At 37.2% G+C, this 17,032-nt stretch overlaps 1 protein-coding gene across 2 annotated transcripts in view; it reads right to left on the bottom strand.

Moving 5' to 3' along the window:
- The window catches only part of LOC127162007 (myelin-oligodendrocyte glycoprotein), a 34,322-nt gene extending 31,790 nt beyond the window's left edge, over positions 1–2,532 (bottom strand). For both annotated transcript variants that reach the window (XM_051104780.1, XM_051104781.1), the window contains exons 1-2: positions 2,427–2,532; positions 2,237–2,312 (exon numbers count right to left, since the gene is read on the bottom strand). In XM_051104780.1, coding sequence (XP_050960737.1) covers positions 2,237–2,312; positions 2,427–2,510 — 160 coding nt within the window. In that variant the 5' untranslated portion in view covers positions 2,511–2,532. The remainder of the gene's footprint in view (positions 1–2,236; positions 2,313–2,426) is intronic.
- Between the last annotated feature and the right edge of the window lie 14,500 nt (positions 2,533–17,032).

The following is a 17,032-nucleotide window of genomic DNA, read 5'->3' as shown; positions in this document are numbered from 1 at the left end:
AGGCGCATTCCCTTCACAAACAAATCTACTGCATCTTCAGCAGCTCAGATGTCGGGAGTAAATGACGACCACTGTGTTCATTATTACATCCAGCAACACAACACCTCAATCGCTCAATCGGAGATATTCTTGTCTAACTTACATTCCTGCTCTGGCATCGAAACAAAGAGGACGGACTGTTACAGCTGATCTGAGGTAAAATGCTCATGTCAATCAACTATCATGGGAGCGGCCTCTGTGGGTGTGACGCCACAACGACAGGCATCTGAGAACGGCTTGATTTGAAAAAGGGGATATTATTTTTACAGATTAATTAAAAAACCAATACATGGATTTTTATCATTATAGGGTAGATTTGTACATACACTGCCAACACACATTAATGCTCAAACAACATGTAAAAGTGAACTTAGCATCTGATGACCACTTTAAAAAATGTAATTCGGCCTGATTTATAACAAATAATTTTAAGTAATATTTCCAGGATCTCAGCACGGCTGCCAGCAGTTATAAAACCACAGCAAAACTATTATGCATCTCTGAACACACTGAAAACGTATACTGAACGAATCAGAGGATTTGAACGAATTTGTGATTTTATTGTTTTAAATTTCATAATTAAAAGTAGCATCTTCATTTCATATATCTGTATTGAAAATGTTATATTTAAACTACTGTTATTTCAAATGTATAATTGATAAAGTTCATTTCTGAGGATAAACAAACAGGGTTGTAGCAAAAGTAAAATATACTTGTTCCTGTTTGGTACTGTGACTTGACTTGATCTTTAGCAGGACTCAACTCGACTTGACTTGCTTGATTTTTTGCTCTGTGACTTGGACTTGCTTGAGACTTGATGGTAGGGACTTGAGTCTTGCTTGAGACTTGAACATGTGTGACTTGCCCCCACCTCTGGTTTATGATACACTCTCTGAAAATTCAAAAGCTTATGCCGTTGTTCAAGGTCAGGAACTTACTTTCCCTCAAGACATTTCAGACACAACTAGGCCTAATGGCAGCTGCCTCTTTAATAATAACACTGGGCCTGCTGCACATGCAGCTCTCAGTCTCAGAACTACCCATGGCTGCATCATCCTGGTCTGTTCGGACAACTTAACTATAGTAGCCTTCATAAACCATCAAGGGGGACTCAAGTCATGCCGTCTTTACAAGCTGCCAAGAAGCCTCTACCTGTGGGCACAACACTGTTCGCTGAAGGCAGTGCACCCTCGTGCTGTTCCAAACTTATATGACTGTCATGCTACTAAAAGAGATATGTAGCATAATGTTTATACATTGCTGGACATTCACAAAGGCCTGTCACCTTCCATAAGGACAAAAAAATGATAAAAATGGTCCATAACTTGATGCCTCAGTGAGTGTTATGTCAGGTTTAATGTCAGTAATACCACTCATCACTGATTCACAAATGTAAAGTTCTTACAACACATCATATATGACTTTAGGGCAATAGTGAAATTATACTGACAACTGAATTTTGGTCTGTTCCTTACAAAAAGCTATCTTCTGATACTTTTATGGTATTTTTTGGCTTTAGTCAGGACCTTGTCACTATATGCTTCCATTTCATGCAAAATAGAAAAAATAGAGTAAACATTCTGTCTAACATCTCCTTATATGTTCCAGAGAGAAATACAGCTTTGAAATGATATGAAAAGAAATTTTAAGGAATAATGAACTCTCCCTGTAAATTTGAAGCAGCAGACAGTTTGTATGTTCTACAGATTTAGTACAGTTTCAGTACACTTAAGAATTCTCATCTTCATTATAAGAAATATCTGATGTGATAATCCTGCACCAGAAACAATACAAGACATTTTTACACACATTTTTTACACACAATACACACATTTTTCCTAAAAACGTTTCCATGTAAAGCAGCATCTGATGTTTCCCCACACAATCCTCAGCTCTGCATCTGTTTAGCTGAGGATTCATTCACTCTATTAAACTACACATCTACACAACTACTCATAAAACACTACCTGTTTACCCTGATATGGATTTGATTAATTATTACGTTTTTTTTTTTTTTTTAATATTTTATTCTGATCAGTCAATCTTGGCATTCAGTGTTAAAATATTTCTGAATAATGAATCCTCAGTTGGACTATGACCTGCTGAATGTACATTGTCCCTTATATAAGTTACTTATTATACCTCTCTCTTCCTCTTTCTTTTACACATGAACACAAACTTCAGTACAAATAATTACCTGATCTTGAGTAAGTAATTCCACTAATAATCAGGAGGGTCAAACAAATTAACTTCATCTTTGAAGGACATGGATGCTGAAAAGAAAAAAAAAAAAAAAAAAAAAGAGTTAACATGCATGTGTTTTCTTTACATTACACAGAAAACATACATTTAGAAAATCTGTGTAACCATGATCTATGTAGACTTACTTTTTCAGGTGTGTTTCTCAAGTCTTCCATGACCTTAAACTTAACATTTACTGCTCCCAAGAGCACGAAAAAATTGGAGATCATATGGAGATCATTTCTGGTTTCGGTTTAGTCTATCATATCAGTGAACATCAGGTGATTACACAGTTTCTCCAATCACACTAGTGTTACACCCTCCTTAGAGTTTAAGAACAGGGAGGAGCAACTTTTGTTGTACAGGTGCTGGTCATAGAATTAGAATATCTTCAAAAGTTGATTTATTTCACTAATTCCATTCAAGAAGTGAAACTTGTATAATGCATACATTCATTCCACACAGACTGATATATTTCAAGTGATTATTTCTTTTAATTTTGATGATTATAACTGACAACTAATGAAAACCCCAAATTCAGTATCTCAGAAAATTAGAATATTGTGAAAAGGTTCAGTATTGAAGACACCTGGTGCCACACTCTAATCAGCTAATTAACTCAAAACACCTGCAAAGGCCTTTAAAAGGTCTCTCAGTCTAGTTCTGAAGGCTGCACAATCATGGGGAAGACTGCTGATTTGACAGTTGTCCAAAGGATGACCACTGACACCTTGCACAAGGAGGGCAAGACACAAAAGGTCATTGCAAAAGAGTCTGGCTGTTCACAGAGCTCTGTGTCCAAGCACATTAATAGAGAGGCGAAGAGAAGGAAAAGATGTGGTAGAAAAAAAGTGTACAAGCAATAGGGATAACCACACCCTGAAAGAGAATTGTGAAACAAAACCCACTCAAAAATGTGGGGGGAGATTCACAAAGAGTGGACTGCAGCTGGGGTCAGTGCTTCAAGAACCACTACACACAGACGTATGCAAGACATGGGTTTCAGCTGTCGCATTCCTTGTGTCAAACCACTCTTGAACAACAGACAGCGTCAGAAGCGTCTCGTCTGGGCTAAAGGCAAAAAGGACTGGACTGCTGCTGAGTGGTCCAAAGTTATGTTCTCTGATGAAAGTAAATTTTTGCATTTCCTTTGGAAATCAGGGTCCCAGAGTCTGGAGGAAGAGAGGAGAGGCACAGAATCCACGTTGCTTGAGGTCCAGTGCACTGTAAAAATATTTTCATTCACATAAATAAAAAATTTTAGGGTAATGGTTCACATCTATATTTTATAATTTTAGCCAATGAAAAATAAATAACTTGTTCTAAACAATATTATTTTGATCTAAACAAAAAAAAGAATTTAAATTAATTTACTTTGTTCAACAAGAAAAATATACTTTGCGTCAAGTTTTAAAAAAACAGTTTTCATGGACATAGAAAATATTGTTTAGGGCAAGTTATTTATTTTTCATTGGCTAAAATTATAAAATATAGATGTGAACCATTACCCTAAAAATTTTTAATTAGTTGAATGAAAGCATTTTTACTACATCTACATCAGTTGTTTTACTATTCCAATTTGTTAAACTATAAAATTAAGAAAAATAAAACAAAGCGATATACGATATTCTGTTTTTATTTTAATTCAATTCCAAATGTTAATTTAAAAACACAATGTTTTTCTGAAACATTTCCACATAAAACATGAAAACATTAGTTTAACAAACTTTTTATGGTTTTATTCTACTCTCAGTTCACAATTTTGGCAGTACTGAATTTTAGGTGCTAACTCACCTTTTCTGAGGTTGAGCATTACCTGCTGAATAAAATATAAAGTGCTTTTCATACACTTAGTCCAGGTGCAGGGCATAAATCAGTCTGAAAACAATGGACACAGAAGGCCTGAGATCGGTCAGTCCATCCATTACAAAATTTTCTTCCAAGATGATTTCCACTCTAGATGGGTTTTGAGCTGTGGACTTTCTTGATCAACGCTGAGGATTCGTACTGGAGTCTGTCTTGTCAGCTGCATCCTAAAAGAGGAGGAAACAGATTGACAAAGACATTATGAATAATTATGAGTTCTACAAAGACATGAACGCTTTTCCCAAGTTAGAATCTTGTAATTATGGAGATTGCAACATGGGATGAATGCACCTACATACCTGGTTTACTGTAAAAAGAGCTGGCCTTTGAATTATCATCTGGGTGATGTCAGGCTTGTCATTGACAACTTTTCTGTGAAGAGCAAAAGTTCGTAAAAGAGCAAGTTAGTCTTTATAAGGGCATCTGACTTAATGGTTTGCATTTAATTGTGCAGTGTGCTAGTCAATAAAGTGATCATCCTCAGAGTCAGAACAGGGGGCTGTTTCATAAAAGACGCTAAGAAAAGCAGGGATAAAAGTCCAAAACCTGACTTGAAATAACCTAACAAATCGATCAGGACTAAAGCGTTTCATAAACGACAATTTAAGTTCACGCAATCTCATTAAATTGATCCAGATTTAGTAAGTAAAAATAATGTCAGCCCTTATGTCGATCATAGATCAAATCGATACACCATGGCAAACAGCAATATATTTGTGTTGTTTAATGCATGTTTCACAGACAGGGCTTAGCTTAAGTCAGGACTATGCCTTAGTTAAATTAGGATATTTAAATAACTTTTATAAAAAGGCCTTAAAAACTTTACTGGTGTGCATCTTGAGACAAGACAATGGCGCTGCCATATTTTAAGATGTGTCAGTAAATATATTTTCAGTTAAGACCACTTGAACATGCATTTTAGTCTGAGACTAGCCTTAAGTCTTGTCTGTGAAAACGGGGGTATAATGTTTAACACAGCTGTGCTCTCTTATAACAGTTATGTGGATCATACTTACACTTCCAGAGCATCTCTTCTATTTCTTGTTCCCTCCAAAACAAAGACAGTCATCAAGAAGGCTCTCAGCCTAGATAGAACAGAAGTATATTCATCCGTTTTTGTATTTATATCGTTAATTAACTTAAACGTACTCTTTCAAACAATAGCCATGTCTCAAATAAACGTTGTAAAGTATTGCACTCACCATATTAGCTCCACCATTGTCTCTCCTCCGCTGAAATCGCGGCTGCGGTATGAGTAAAACCAGTTTACATTCCTCACAAACAACTTCGTGTGAAAAAAAGGAATAGGCGAAAAAAAACGTCACGTTTACTCGCTGGTCCGGTGTTCAAGCGCGGGTCTGTCCGCTGCAGGCCAGTGAGAAAACCAACTAGCTAACGGAGAATGTCCCATCATTTAAACAAACAACAATTTTTTGCCGAACACAAACAGTTTTTTTCGTGGGAAAGAAAGAACGATACAATGTAAATAGCGGAAAAGAACGTCCACAGAACTATCTAAAACAAAATTTCCACCTTCTCATCCAAAGCTCCTTGAACTCTCACAGTGGCAGAAATGGCGTCGGTAACCGATTCATAGCACCAGTGTGTGTGAGGCGTGGTCACGAGATGAATTAATAATTTTAATTTAAGTTAATTAACTTAACCTTGATATTTTACATTCGTCAAAACAAAAATGTTTTAGTTAAGCTCTCAATTAAAAATATTTATATTTAACAATGTTTTGAACTAAAAATATATTATTTGAAAAATAAAACAAAAAATTGTAAACTGAATTGAAAGACAAATTATTAATTGGATGAGGAACTGCTTGAAAAACTTTTTTCAGTGTGTAAAGTTTCCACAGTCAGTGATGGTTTGGGGTGCCATGTCATCTGCTGGTGTTGGTCCACTGTGTTTTCTGAGGTCCAAGGTCAACGCAGCTGTATACCTGGACATTTTAGAGCACTTCATGAGTCCTGCTGCTGACCAACTTTATGGAGATGCAGATTTCATTTTCCAACAGGACACAGTGCCAAAGCTACCAGTACCTGGTTTAAGGACCATGGTATTCCTGTTCTTAATTGGCCAGCAAACTCGCCTGACCTTAACCGCATAGAAAATCTATGGGGTATTGTGAAGAGGAAGATGCGATATGCCAGACCCAACAATGCAGAAGAGCTGAAGGCCACTATCAGAGCAACCTGGGCTCTCATAACACCTGAGCAGTGCCACAGACTGATCGACTCCATGCCACGCCGCATTGCTGCAGTAATTCAGGCATATGGAGCCCCAACTAAGTATTGAGTGCTGTACATACTCATACTTTTCATGTTCATACTTTTCAGTTGGCCAAGATTTCTAAAAATCCTTTCTTTGTATTGGTCTTAAGTAATATTCTAATTTTCTGAGATACTGAATTTGGGGTTTTCATTAGTTGTCAGTTATAATCATCAAAATGAAAAGAAATAAACACTTGAAATATATCAGTCTGTGTGGAATGAATGTATACATTTATACAAGTTTCACTTCTTGAATGGAATTAGTGAAATAAATCAACTTTTTGAAGATATTCTAACTATATGACCAGCACCTGTAGTGGTCACAGCCTTATTATTTGAAATGATCTGTTACATTTGGGTAATCTTAAGTGGAAGTTCTCCTGTGGATGAAAAAATAGATAAGTCTTTGAAACAAAAAAGCATGTTTGAGGAGTTTGTCCAGCTCATCAGAGTCCTCTATACATCCACACTGTGTGTGTCATGTGAGAAAAATGCCACCTGTGGACAGATCATACCCATCCTTCAAAAACTAGAAGAGCATTTTACTATGAAGGATGAAGATACAATGTTTGTAGCATCGATCAAAGAGAAGGTGTGGGAGAACCTCTCCCAGCGCTATCAAAATGATGACATCCAAGCCTTCCTGCATGAGGCTACAGCAATGGACCCCAGATTCAAAGGGAGGTCAGTAAGTGATGAAACTTGGGACAGGCTGAGGAGGAAAGCCATTGAGTCCAATGTGAGACCAACAACAGGGCTCTCAGTTGAGATGACAGACACAGAGCACCAGGAAAAGGAGGAATCAGAAGGAGAAGATGAGAAAATGGAGGAGACCATTGTTCCATTGCACATAAAAAGGAGTGCCTTAGAGGAGCTATTCTCAGAGGAGGACAGGGAGTTGAGGAAAGAGAAAAAAAGAAAAACCTGTCCCTCACCCTCAGTGATCAGGTTGACTTAGAGGTTGAACGCTACAAAAGCTTGCCTCCCATTCCAATGGCTGAAGATCCAGTGATGTGGTGGTGGGAGAAGAGAGATGAACTGCCACTCCTCACAAACATTGCAACAAGTTACCTGTGAGCTCAAGCCTTCTCCACCCCTAGTGAGAGGGTATTTTTAACTGTAGGGAGCACAATAAGCCAAGAGAGGTCCCGACTTCTGCCAGAAAAGGCCAGTATGTTGATTTTTCTCCAGAAGAATGGTTAAAAGCTGCTAGTTCTTTTGCAGCCTTCCTGCATGCTCCAACTATGTTCCTTTAAATCATTGTATATTAATTTACAAGAAAATTATGTTTATTTATTTGTTTTACAATCATTGGTTTTGTTTGTGTAATAGATATTTGCTGAAACATTGGTGTTTGCTAAGCTATAGATAATTATTTTACATTTAAAAAAAAATGCAGTGTTATTTCTGTTCTCAATTTGTTTCGTTTTTTTAATTAAAAAACACAACAAAAAGTACCGATAAGAGTACCATTAAAGTACCGAATCGATAAGTGGTATCAATAGAATAGAAGTAGTAATACCGTTAAAACCTTAACAATTCCCATCCCTAAGTCTGTGTATATAAGTTTGGTTGTGTACACCGTGTCTTGGTCAGTTCTTGTATTGTCTTAATGTCTTTTCGTGCGTGTGGATTCCCTGCTGTTCCTGTTCGTTCCTGTTCCATTTGTGGATTATTTAAATAAAAGTGTATGTTCCGGATCTCCTCGTTCCTCCTCCTCATTCCCGCACACGACGCCCGTGACAAATGTATACTGCCAATAACTTGTCTTAGACAATACTTTCCCTACAAAATACAGTAATTCACCAAAATGGGTTTTTTCGTGTTCCAAATGTTGTATGTTACTAGTGGCAAAACGGACTTACTACAGTTTAAACTGTAGTAAATAATTAAAATAATTATTCTTAAGGAATAACTGTAGGTTATTAATAAATGTAGGCCAACTGTAGGTTGAAATACATTGCTAGTGACTAGACTGATTTACTATAGGTGAAGTACATCAATATTTTATAAGACAAACTTTGGAACTGGAACAACCCCTTTTGGGGTATTACAGATTTTTTTTTTTTTTTTTTTTTTTTTTGTCAAAATTTTCAAAATGTCACATGAAGTCAGTTGTGTAACTACCAATGTACTACAAAAAGGAAAAAAAAAAAAAAAACACTTTTGGTGAATTAGTGTAGTTTTTAAAAAAGATATTTGTGTTCTATACATACCGTAAGAGAGATATTGGCAAAATCTAACCTGTAGTAAATGAGCGTTGTCTCTAGCAACATACTAGATAAAAAAAAAAAAAAAAAAAAAAAAAAAAAAAAAAAAACTTACCAGGGATGTTTTATATGTAAATAATTATGTTCTGTACGTATGTGACCCAGGATCACAAAACCAGTCAGTTTTTCAAAATTGAGATTTATACATCATCTGAAAGCTGAAAAAATAAGGGTTAGGATAGGACAATATTTGGTCGAGATACAACTATTTGAAAATCCGGAATCTGAGTATACAAAAAAATCTAAATGTTGAGAAAATTGTCTTTAAATTTGTCCAAATAAAGTTCTTAACAAGGTATATTACTAATCAAAAATTAAGTTTTCATATATTTACAGAATTTTACAAAATATCTTCATTGAACATGATCTTTACTTAATTTCCTAATGATTTTTGGCATAAAAGAAAAATCAATAATTTTGACCCATACAATGTATTTTTGGCTATTGCTACAAATATACCCCAGCGACTTAAGACTGGTTTTGTGGTCCAGGGTCACATATATGAAGGGGGAGGTATTGGCAAAATATCACTGGTAGTACATCACTATGAGCAATACAAGCTTTACAATTTTGACAGTGTCTTATTTTAAACGTTAAAAGTTGTTTTAATTAAAATACATTGGAGGTTTTAACCTAGTTGGTGGAACTGTCAGATGGTCCCTTGGGTGCGATAGCGCATCAACGCTTTGTCCAGTTTAAATTTGCAGCAACAATACACCTCGGCGGTTTTGAACTCCTTTTTGTATGTCGATATAAAGTGGTTGCGTATTGTTAGAACTAATTGTGGTATAGATATCTTTGTTGGACTGTCGACTCTATAGTTCAGTGGGAAAGGAAAGCAATTATAAAGAAAATGGAGCACGTTCTGTGTAAAATCCTTTTTAACCCAATCCCACTTTGTCCATTACACAATTAAATAATAAAAAGTACTGAATCTCAGGAATGACCCATATACCCCCACTTTATTGGTATTTAAATAGTAAATGTTTATGTTGAACTTTATTTTAAACAGATGGCGCTGTATTAAGCATGTTCAGTACTACCCCCACTTTAGGGGTCCATCATGCTGAGTACTCGGTTCCCTGGAGTACTGTTCTGCAGCAGTATTAGGCTATCAGGCCCTCAAGCCTCCCTATGAAAGACTAACTAATTCAAAATCCTTAACCACAATGACATATTGCTTAACAATTAGTTAATAGTCCTGTGCCTCAACAAGTAAAGTCATAACATAATGACACCTTTGCAAATCGTTAGCTAATGATTAATTAAAGCAGACAACTGAAAGTGAAAGTACATAGCTTTGACCATTTTGATAATTAACATATGAATTTACACCTTTAGTCAATATAATATGTTATTAGGGAATTAATATATTGTGACACATTTAATTAATAACAATTTATTGATTACTTAATGTATGAATCGTATAGAACAGGGGTTCTCAACCTTTTGCAAGCTGGGCCCCCCAAAGCTGGTTCATTGCAGTTGCCCCCCCCAACCCCGCGGTGGAGATGCGTTCACTGTCAAAAATCATTCGGTATTAATTAGGATATTTTGTCAAAAGAAATGTTCTTGATTACAAGAAAAATAAAAAATACAGATTGTTCTTGTGATTTATTTTGTCTTTCCTTTATACAGATTTAAATAGTTTCGTTTTCGAAGTACTCTAAATTATATCAGTGATTCTCCGATGTTAAATATGATCAAGAATTATTTTATTTCGATCTACAGTGTAATAAAAGTTAAGAAAAATATTAGCCTATAGCCCTAAATATATAGATTACAAGCTAATTCCTTTTTTCTTAACTTTTAACTTCTTCTAAAAATTATCAAGAATATTAAATCAACTCAATAGGCTAAAGAATTTTCTTATACAAACTTAACGAATACACTTCAAAACGAAGTTTTCATATATAAATTCAGGAATCACGAATATGACAAAATAATATTATTTTTTATATATTAGTTGTATAGCTATAATAGTTGTATCAAATGAATAAGGAAATTATGCCTTGAATTTATTAAGTAATGTTTAATTTCGTTCGTTTCGCTCTCTGGAAATGTAAAGAAAAATACCGTTTTTACTTGGAATTCGTTTTTAATCCCTGGTTTTAAACAAGGATATACATGAGATAATTTATATATTATTGCTTGAATATTTCCTATAAATTACAAAGGTTTAATTGGAATCTTTATTTCAAACGACCCGACCGCCGCGACCCGAATATCATTAAAAATATTTTTGGATGACTCGTAACTGCGGGTAACCGCGGGTGACCGCAAGCACCCGCTCATTTTGGATCAACCCGCGCATCACTGATCAAACAAATGAGCGCCGTTTTCTAAAGTCTATGAGCGCAGCACACACAAATAAACTAAATTGACATACTGCAGTTAAATTTCAAAATGTGGTGTTTTTATATTTATAACATTTGAATACAGTTCAGCAACATACATCACACGACCTGACGACCAAGAGAGCTGACAATTGACCATCACTTAATTTCACCTCACGATTGAAAATGTGACACTGATTTCATATGACAGTTCAACAAACAAGTTAATAATATTAAGTCACTTATATTTTTGATGAAATAATGACTGTTTTGGTCTATTTTAGCAGCGAAAATAGATCCGATGAATCCAAACAAAGATCACGAATTTGCATTTTTTTTTTTTTTTCTGTTTTTTTTGCTCCCATCCTGTAGCCTACTCGCGCCCCCCCCGCAAGAGTGTCCGCGCGCCCCACCGGTTGAGAACCACTGGTATAGAATGTTCATTTGTTGTTGATGCAGTAATAATTAATAAATGGTTTAGTTCTTCAACATAAACTCATGATTATCTGTGAATTAATTAAGCATTATTTAATGCATATTAGTGCACCCATATATTGTAAAGTGTTACCCATAATGTAATTAATTAAGCTAATGATCATTAAATCTTCTTACTGCAACACAATGAAAACATAATAACGACAAACAAACAACAAGTGTCAGTTCTTACTTGTGGTGAAAATCAGTGTCTCCAGCACGTGATGTCTCAGTTTGACTCTGCAGTGAATCTTGTCACTGTGATGTACAGTGATGGTGTGTTTCACACTGAATCCATTTGTGTTTCTGTGTGTCTCTGTAGTTTCTGAACTCAGTCAGACTCTTTCACTGTCCAGCCACTCAAGATCAGGTTCAGGATACCAAACTTCAGATTCACACTGTAAATGAAGCCCTCCTGAATGATCAAACTCATCTGCAGTGATCAGTGGAGGATGTCCTACAGACCAACATCAACAAAATTCAGTGAGTGAATGAAACAATATAATAAAAAACAAACGAGGCAAGACGGTGAAAAAAAATATATGCTGAATTGATTTTTGCCACCATCTGTGGTCGAGATAAAATTAAAGGTAAGAGGTCATCTTACTCTATAGGGCTTCTTTCCACATCTTAATCAAATGCATCATGACTAAACTTAAATGTTAGCTTTCACTGGTTTACTCACCTTCAACTTTGTCATTAACAGTGGTGTTATCATTCCAGGATTTGGACTGAATAAAACACTTATAAAGTCCTTCATCAAATATTTGGGCTGTTGAAAGTTTGAGTGATGCATTTCCTTTCTGTGGTTCTTGATGATTCTGTAGGACTGAATCTGATCTTTCTTCATGATTCTCACAGAGATGCACTAGTGAGTCTTTCTGATCTAGTCTAGACCACTTCACTCTCATGTCCACAGCGATAATGTGGAGTTTGTCTGGACAGAGCAGAATCACATCTTCACAAGCTACAGCAAAAATCCCACTACTTCATACTGCGCAGTAAAATGAAAAGAAGCATGTCTGTTGCATACAGGGGATCTGCATAGTTATAAAGTCAATTTTAAGACTCTTTCAAGAGCTGCAAAAGTAAAACTAATACCATATGTCCATATACTACAAACCTATACAATTTCAAAATAAATCACTGACCCCAGATTCTTTTACTCAGATAGAAGACTGGTGCACACATTCAAATGCAAAATATAGTAACTGCAAAGTTTAAAAAAACCCAAGACATGTTTTATTCAAAATATATTTAATGGATCAGGAGGTGACTATGGAAACTACTGAGAGTGGCATGGAAGAAGGACTTCCTTGCGGACAGTTGGCTGGTTGCTGAGGGATGCTTTATCCCTAAGGAAGAAAATTCTACAGGGATCAAGCAATTCCGTACCATATCAGTCCTCAATGTCAAAGGCAAGATTTTTTCTTGGGATTCTGGTGAAGAGGCTGACCTCCTTTATGATGGACAACGGGAACATAGACATGTCCGTCCAAAAGGGGGGGGAGTTCTAGGGGTAGCGGGCTGTCTTAAGCATACCAGCATAATCACTAAGTCCATCGAAGATGCGAAGAAGAACAGTGGCGACTTGGCAGTTCTGTGGCTGGATTTAACAAAAGCGTATGGGCGTATTCAGGACCAGTGCTGCTTTAGAAGCAAAGATACCATCATCCCAGTGGTTTAAGAGAGACCAGTGAAGAGCTTGGGGAAGTGGTGTAGGGCAGATTTTAATGATAAGCAGAGTGTGAGGGAGCAGACACCTGGATCCTTAGAGAAGAGTGGCCTACTTGGAAAATATAAGGCCTGGGGTTACCAACATGGGGAAGTTCCTAGACTGCTCTGGCCTCTGCTTGTGTATGAGGTACCTGTATCGACTGTTGAGGGATTGGAGAGGAAGATTAACACCTATTTAAGGAGGTGGCTGGTGGTCCCAAGAAGCTTCTGCTCCATCGGCCTGTACAGCACAGGCAGTAAGCTGCAGCTGCCAGTGACATCTATGCTCGAAGAGTATAAAGTGACAAAGACACACCAGGCCATGATGCTGCAAGATAGTAATGGCGAAAGAGTATGCCAGGCAGGCATTGTGGTCAGGACAGGTTGTAAATGGTCAGCCGGCAGAGCACTGATGTAGGCTGGGGATCGACTGCAGCATGCTGACATCTTTGGGACAGTAGCTCAGGGCAGGCTTGGACTGGGTTGCTTCACCAGAATGAGGTGGAGCAAAGCCGACCCAAAGGAACACCGCAGCATGGTACAGAGGGAGGTCCGCAAGTCAGAGGAGGAAACACAGCATGTCAAGGCTGTAGCCTTGAAAAAAACAGGGCAGCTGGACAAGGTGGGAGGGCGTACAAGAAAGGGCTCTGATATGGCAGGATATTTGGACCATGGAAGGACGTCGGATAAAATTCTTGATGTGTTCTGTCTACAGTGTCCTGCCTACTCCATCAAACCTCCATATTTGGGGGATGGCGGATAGCATCAGCTGCACATTATGTGGAAAGCAAGCCAACCTTGACCATGTCATCTCAGCATGCCAGTCAAGTTTGGCAGACGGGAAATTTCGGTGGCGTCATGATAAGATCTTGTCTCAGTTGGTGGATGGGGTAAAACAGGCAAGGAAGAAGGTGCGGTGGCAGAGCCAACCTGTTGAAGGATGAACAACAACATAGAGCTGGGTGGTGGTCAGCAGGGGTAGATTCAGGATGCTGGATCTGCTGTCGAACCCTCCAGAGATGTCATGGCCTTAAATCTGTGAAACACCAAGGAAGGTGCCCATCTGATGACCGACTGTAGCCACCAACCCCTGTATAGTTGAAAGATGTAGCCAAGCCTTGACCTGGTGCTTGAAAGGAGGAGAGAAGGAGAGGAGAAGCGAAGCCACTGGCTCACAGATGGTGCATGACTGAGTACTTGTAAAGGTGGGTCAGTTGCAATGGTCTCATCATATTTTGCATATAATGTAATAAAATTGGTTTGTGTACTAATATCAAACAAAATCAATACATATGAATAAGAGGTTGAGCACCGTTATTCGGATGAGACGTTAAACCAAGGTCCTGACTCTTTGTGGTCATTAAAAATCCCATGGCACATCTCCTAAAGAGTAGGGGTGTATCCTCGGTGTCCTGGCCAGATTCCCACCTCTGGCCTTTGTCATTCATGGCCTCCTAACAATCCCCATTCACTGAACTGGCTCTATCACTCTCTCTCCTCTCCACCTGTAGCTGGTGTGTGGTGAGCGCACTGGTGGTGGTTGAGGAGAGATCCCCCCCACATGATTGTAAAGTGCTTTGGCTATATAGCAATACACAATGAAAGCGCTATATAAATGCGATCATTCATTCATTCATTAATTCATTATTGGATTTTGCTGATTCTGAAAAACAGAGTTGCGACACTCCCATAGACTTTAGCATGGGACACTCAATCCTCAAATCTTAACCCATTTTAAAACCATGGGAGACCACAGACATGAAGACAGTTTCAACCTATTTTTAACCTTATAATTCTCTGAACACTATTCAACTGGACCGCGAGACCACACACTTGTTGATTGTAGGAGCGATTGTGGTGGTTCCATAAATAAATAAATAAATGTGGGAAATTAAGGGAAAAATGTCAGTAAATTATATCAGAGGAACAGTGAACTGGAAACAAGTGAAATGTATTTTTTTTTTCAAATGCAAAGTATAGCGTCTTATCTGTGACGATTAATGTTCCCTGCTCAGCCTTGAGTGATACACTGATTTCTTGATTGGTTTCCCTTGGGAGGTGTTCACCTGTTTGGGGAGGGGGCGCGCTGCTCAGAAAATATAGAGACTCTGATCGTGAAGCAGCAGCTCCGTATCTTGCGTTTTCTTAACTATTTACATCTCCCCTCATCAGGTATGAAATCCGAGTAAATGTAAAAAGAATGCATTCGTAATCTGTTAAAGTTACCAGAGATGCAAATGTTGTCCTTTAAAGGGTGAAAGTGTCATTGTTTTTGGATGTTTAACCGTTTGTATCGAGTTCAGCCTCTGCACTGCGTGTGCTGATCACACATTCCATGCTAATGATGGAGACAGCGTGTTCTCATCCTTTGTGACTACGATCTAATGTATTCGAGTGAAATACCAATATAATATATATTTGTGGTGTGACAGACACAGTATATCAGTTACAGATGTGTGTTCTAAAAGTTAAAGAGTTAATTAAATAGAGTTTCATATACCTTCTTGTATTTAAAAAATGCAGATGACATCCTGAAGAGTAAATAAACTAGAATGTGTGCATAAAATCGATTGTAACAGTCCATTAAGTTGTGTTTACATTATGTGAGTACACTAAAACGAATGTAAAAAGTGTATATTGTTATAAATATTATTGTTATAAGTTTTCTGAAATCTTTAAAAACACTAAAAACATATTTAAAATGTGTTAAAAGGTGCATTAAGTGTTGGAACAGCTGTACAGTTGATATGTTTGAAAGGACATTTTAAGGGAAGGTACAATGCACATGCCTGTTAAAAATGTATTTCATGCAGTTATAATATTCTCATGTCACTCATGTTCTGGTTATGCTGAAATGGAAAAAAACTTGATAAAATGTGTTGCCATGCTTTTAATGTTCATGCACACAAGAAAATACAGAGACTCAGATCGTGAAGCAGCAGCTCTGTGTCTTGCGTTTTCTTAACTATTTACATCTCCCCTCATCAGGTGGTGAGGGTGCTACACGATTTCACAGTGAAACGACATCTCACAGAGACTCACAAGTTCAAATGTGACTAGATAAGAAAAACACATGGAGGACAATCTATGTTGTAAGCTTGTTTTTGTTGTGCATGTTCTATTGTACAGTGAAAACAACATAGAAAGAACGTTTCAGCTATAGAAACACGCAACATCCGGTAGCTCACTCACTCTTACTGGCTATTGCAAGTATCATGTCAGAGGCAGCCTGATCAAGAGTCATAAATATGTTTGATCCTGCAACAAATAAGTGGCCCAAAAAGAATCTCCAAGAGTTTACATTTAATTAAATGCTATATAGTTAGACAATATAATATAATATAATATAATATATAAAACAATCTGAAATAATATAACAAAAGAAAGAAAGATACACACTAATATTTTACAGTGGAGTGGAGTATGATAACTATCTTGCCTCAGTTGTTCTCAATTCCAGTCTTGGGGCACATTTTGACTGTCTCTCTTTTCTGACACTGTCAGTTCAGTTCATGGAGCACCCTCCTAACGAGCTGTTAAATAAGGGAGACATACAAAATGCACAGATCAGTGGTACCTCAGGAATGGAATTAAGAACCAGTGGCCTAGAGCACCAAAATGGTCAGAAATGGCCCTGGCTGAAAACAAAAGAAAATATTTGGAAGAATGTTTATTTTTTTGTTTATTTATTTGTTTGTTTGTTTTCAACAGAAGAAAAAAAAAATCAGAACAACTTGAAAATGAATGACGAAAGAATTTTAAATTCGGGGTAATCTGTGTCTTTACTGTGACTGTAAGGACCTGTGAGACC

This window comes from Labeo rohita, unplaced genomic scaffold (genome assembly GCF_022985175.1).
Source record: "Labeo rohita strain BAU-BD-2019 unplaced genomic scaffold, IGBB_LRoh.1.0 scaffold_80, whole genome shotgun sequence".
Taxonomy (NCBI): Eukaryota; Metazoa; Chordata; class Actinopteri; order Cypriniformes; family Cyprinidae; genus Labeo; species Labeo rohita.
This window is presented reverse-complemented; position numbering and strand designations above follow the sequence as displayed.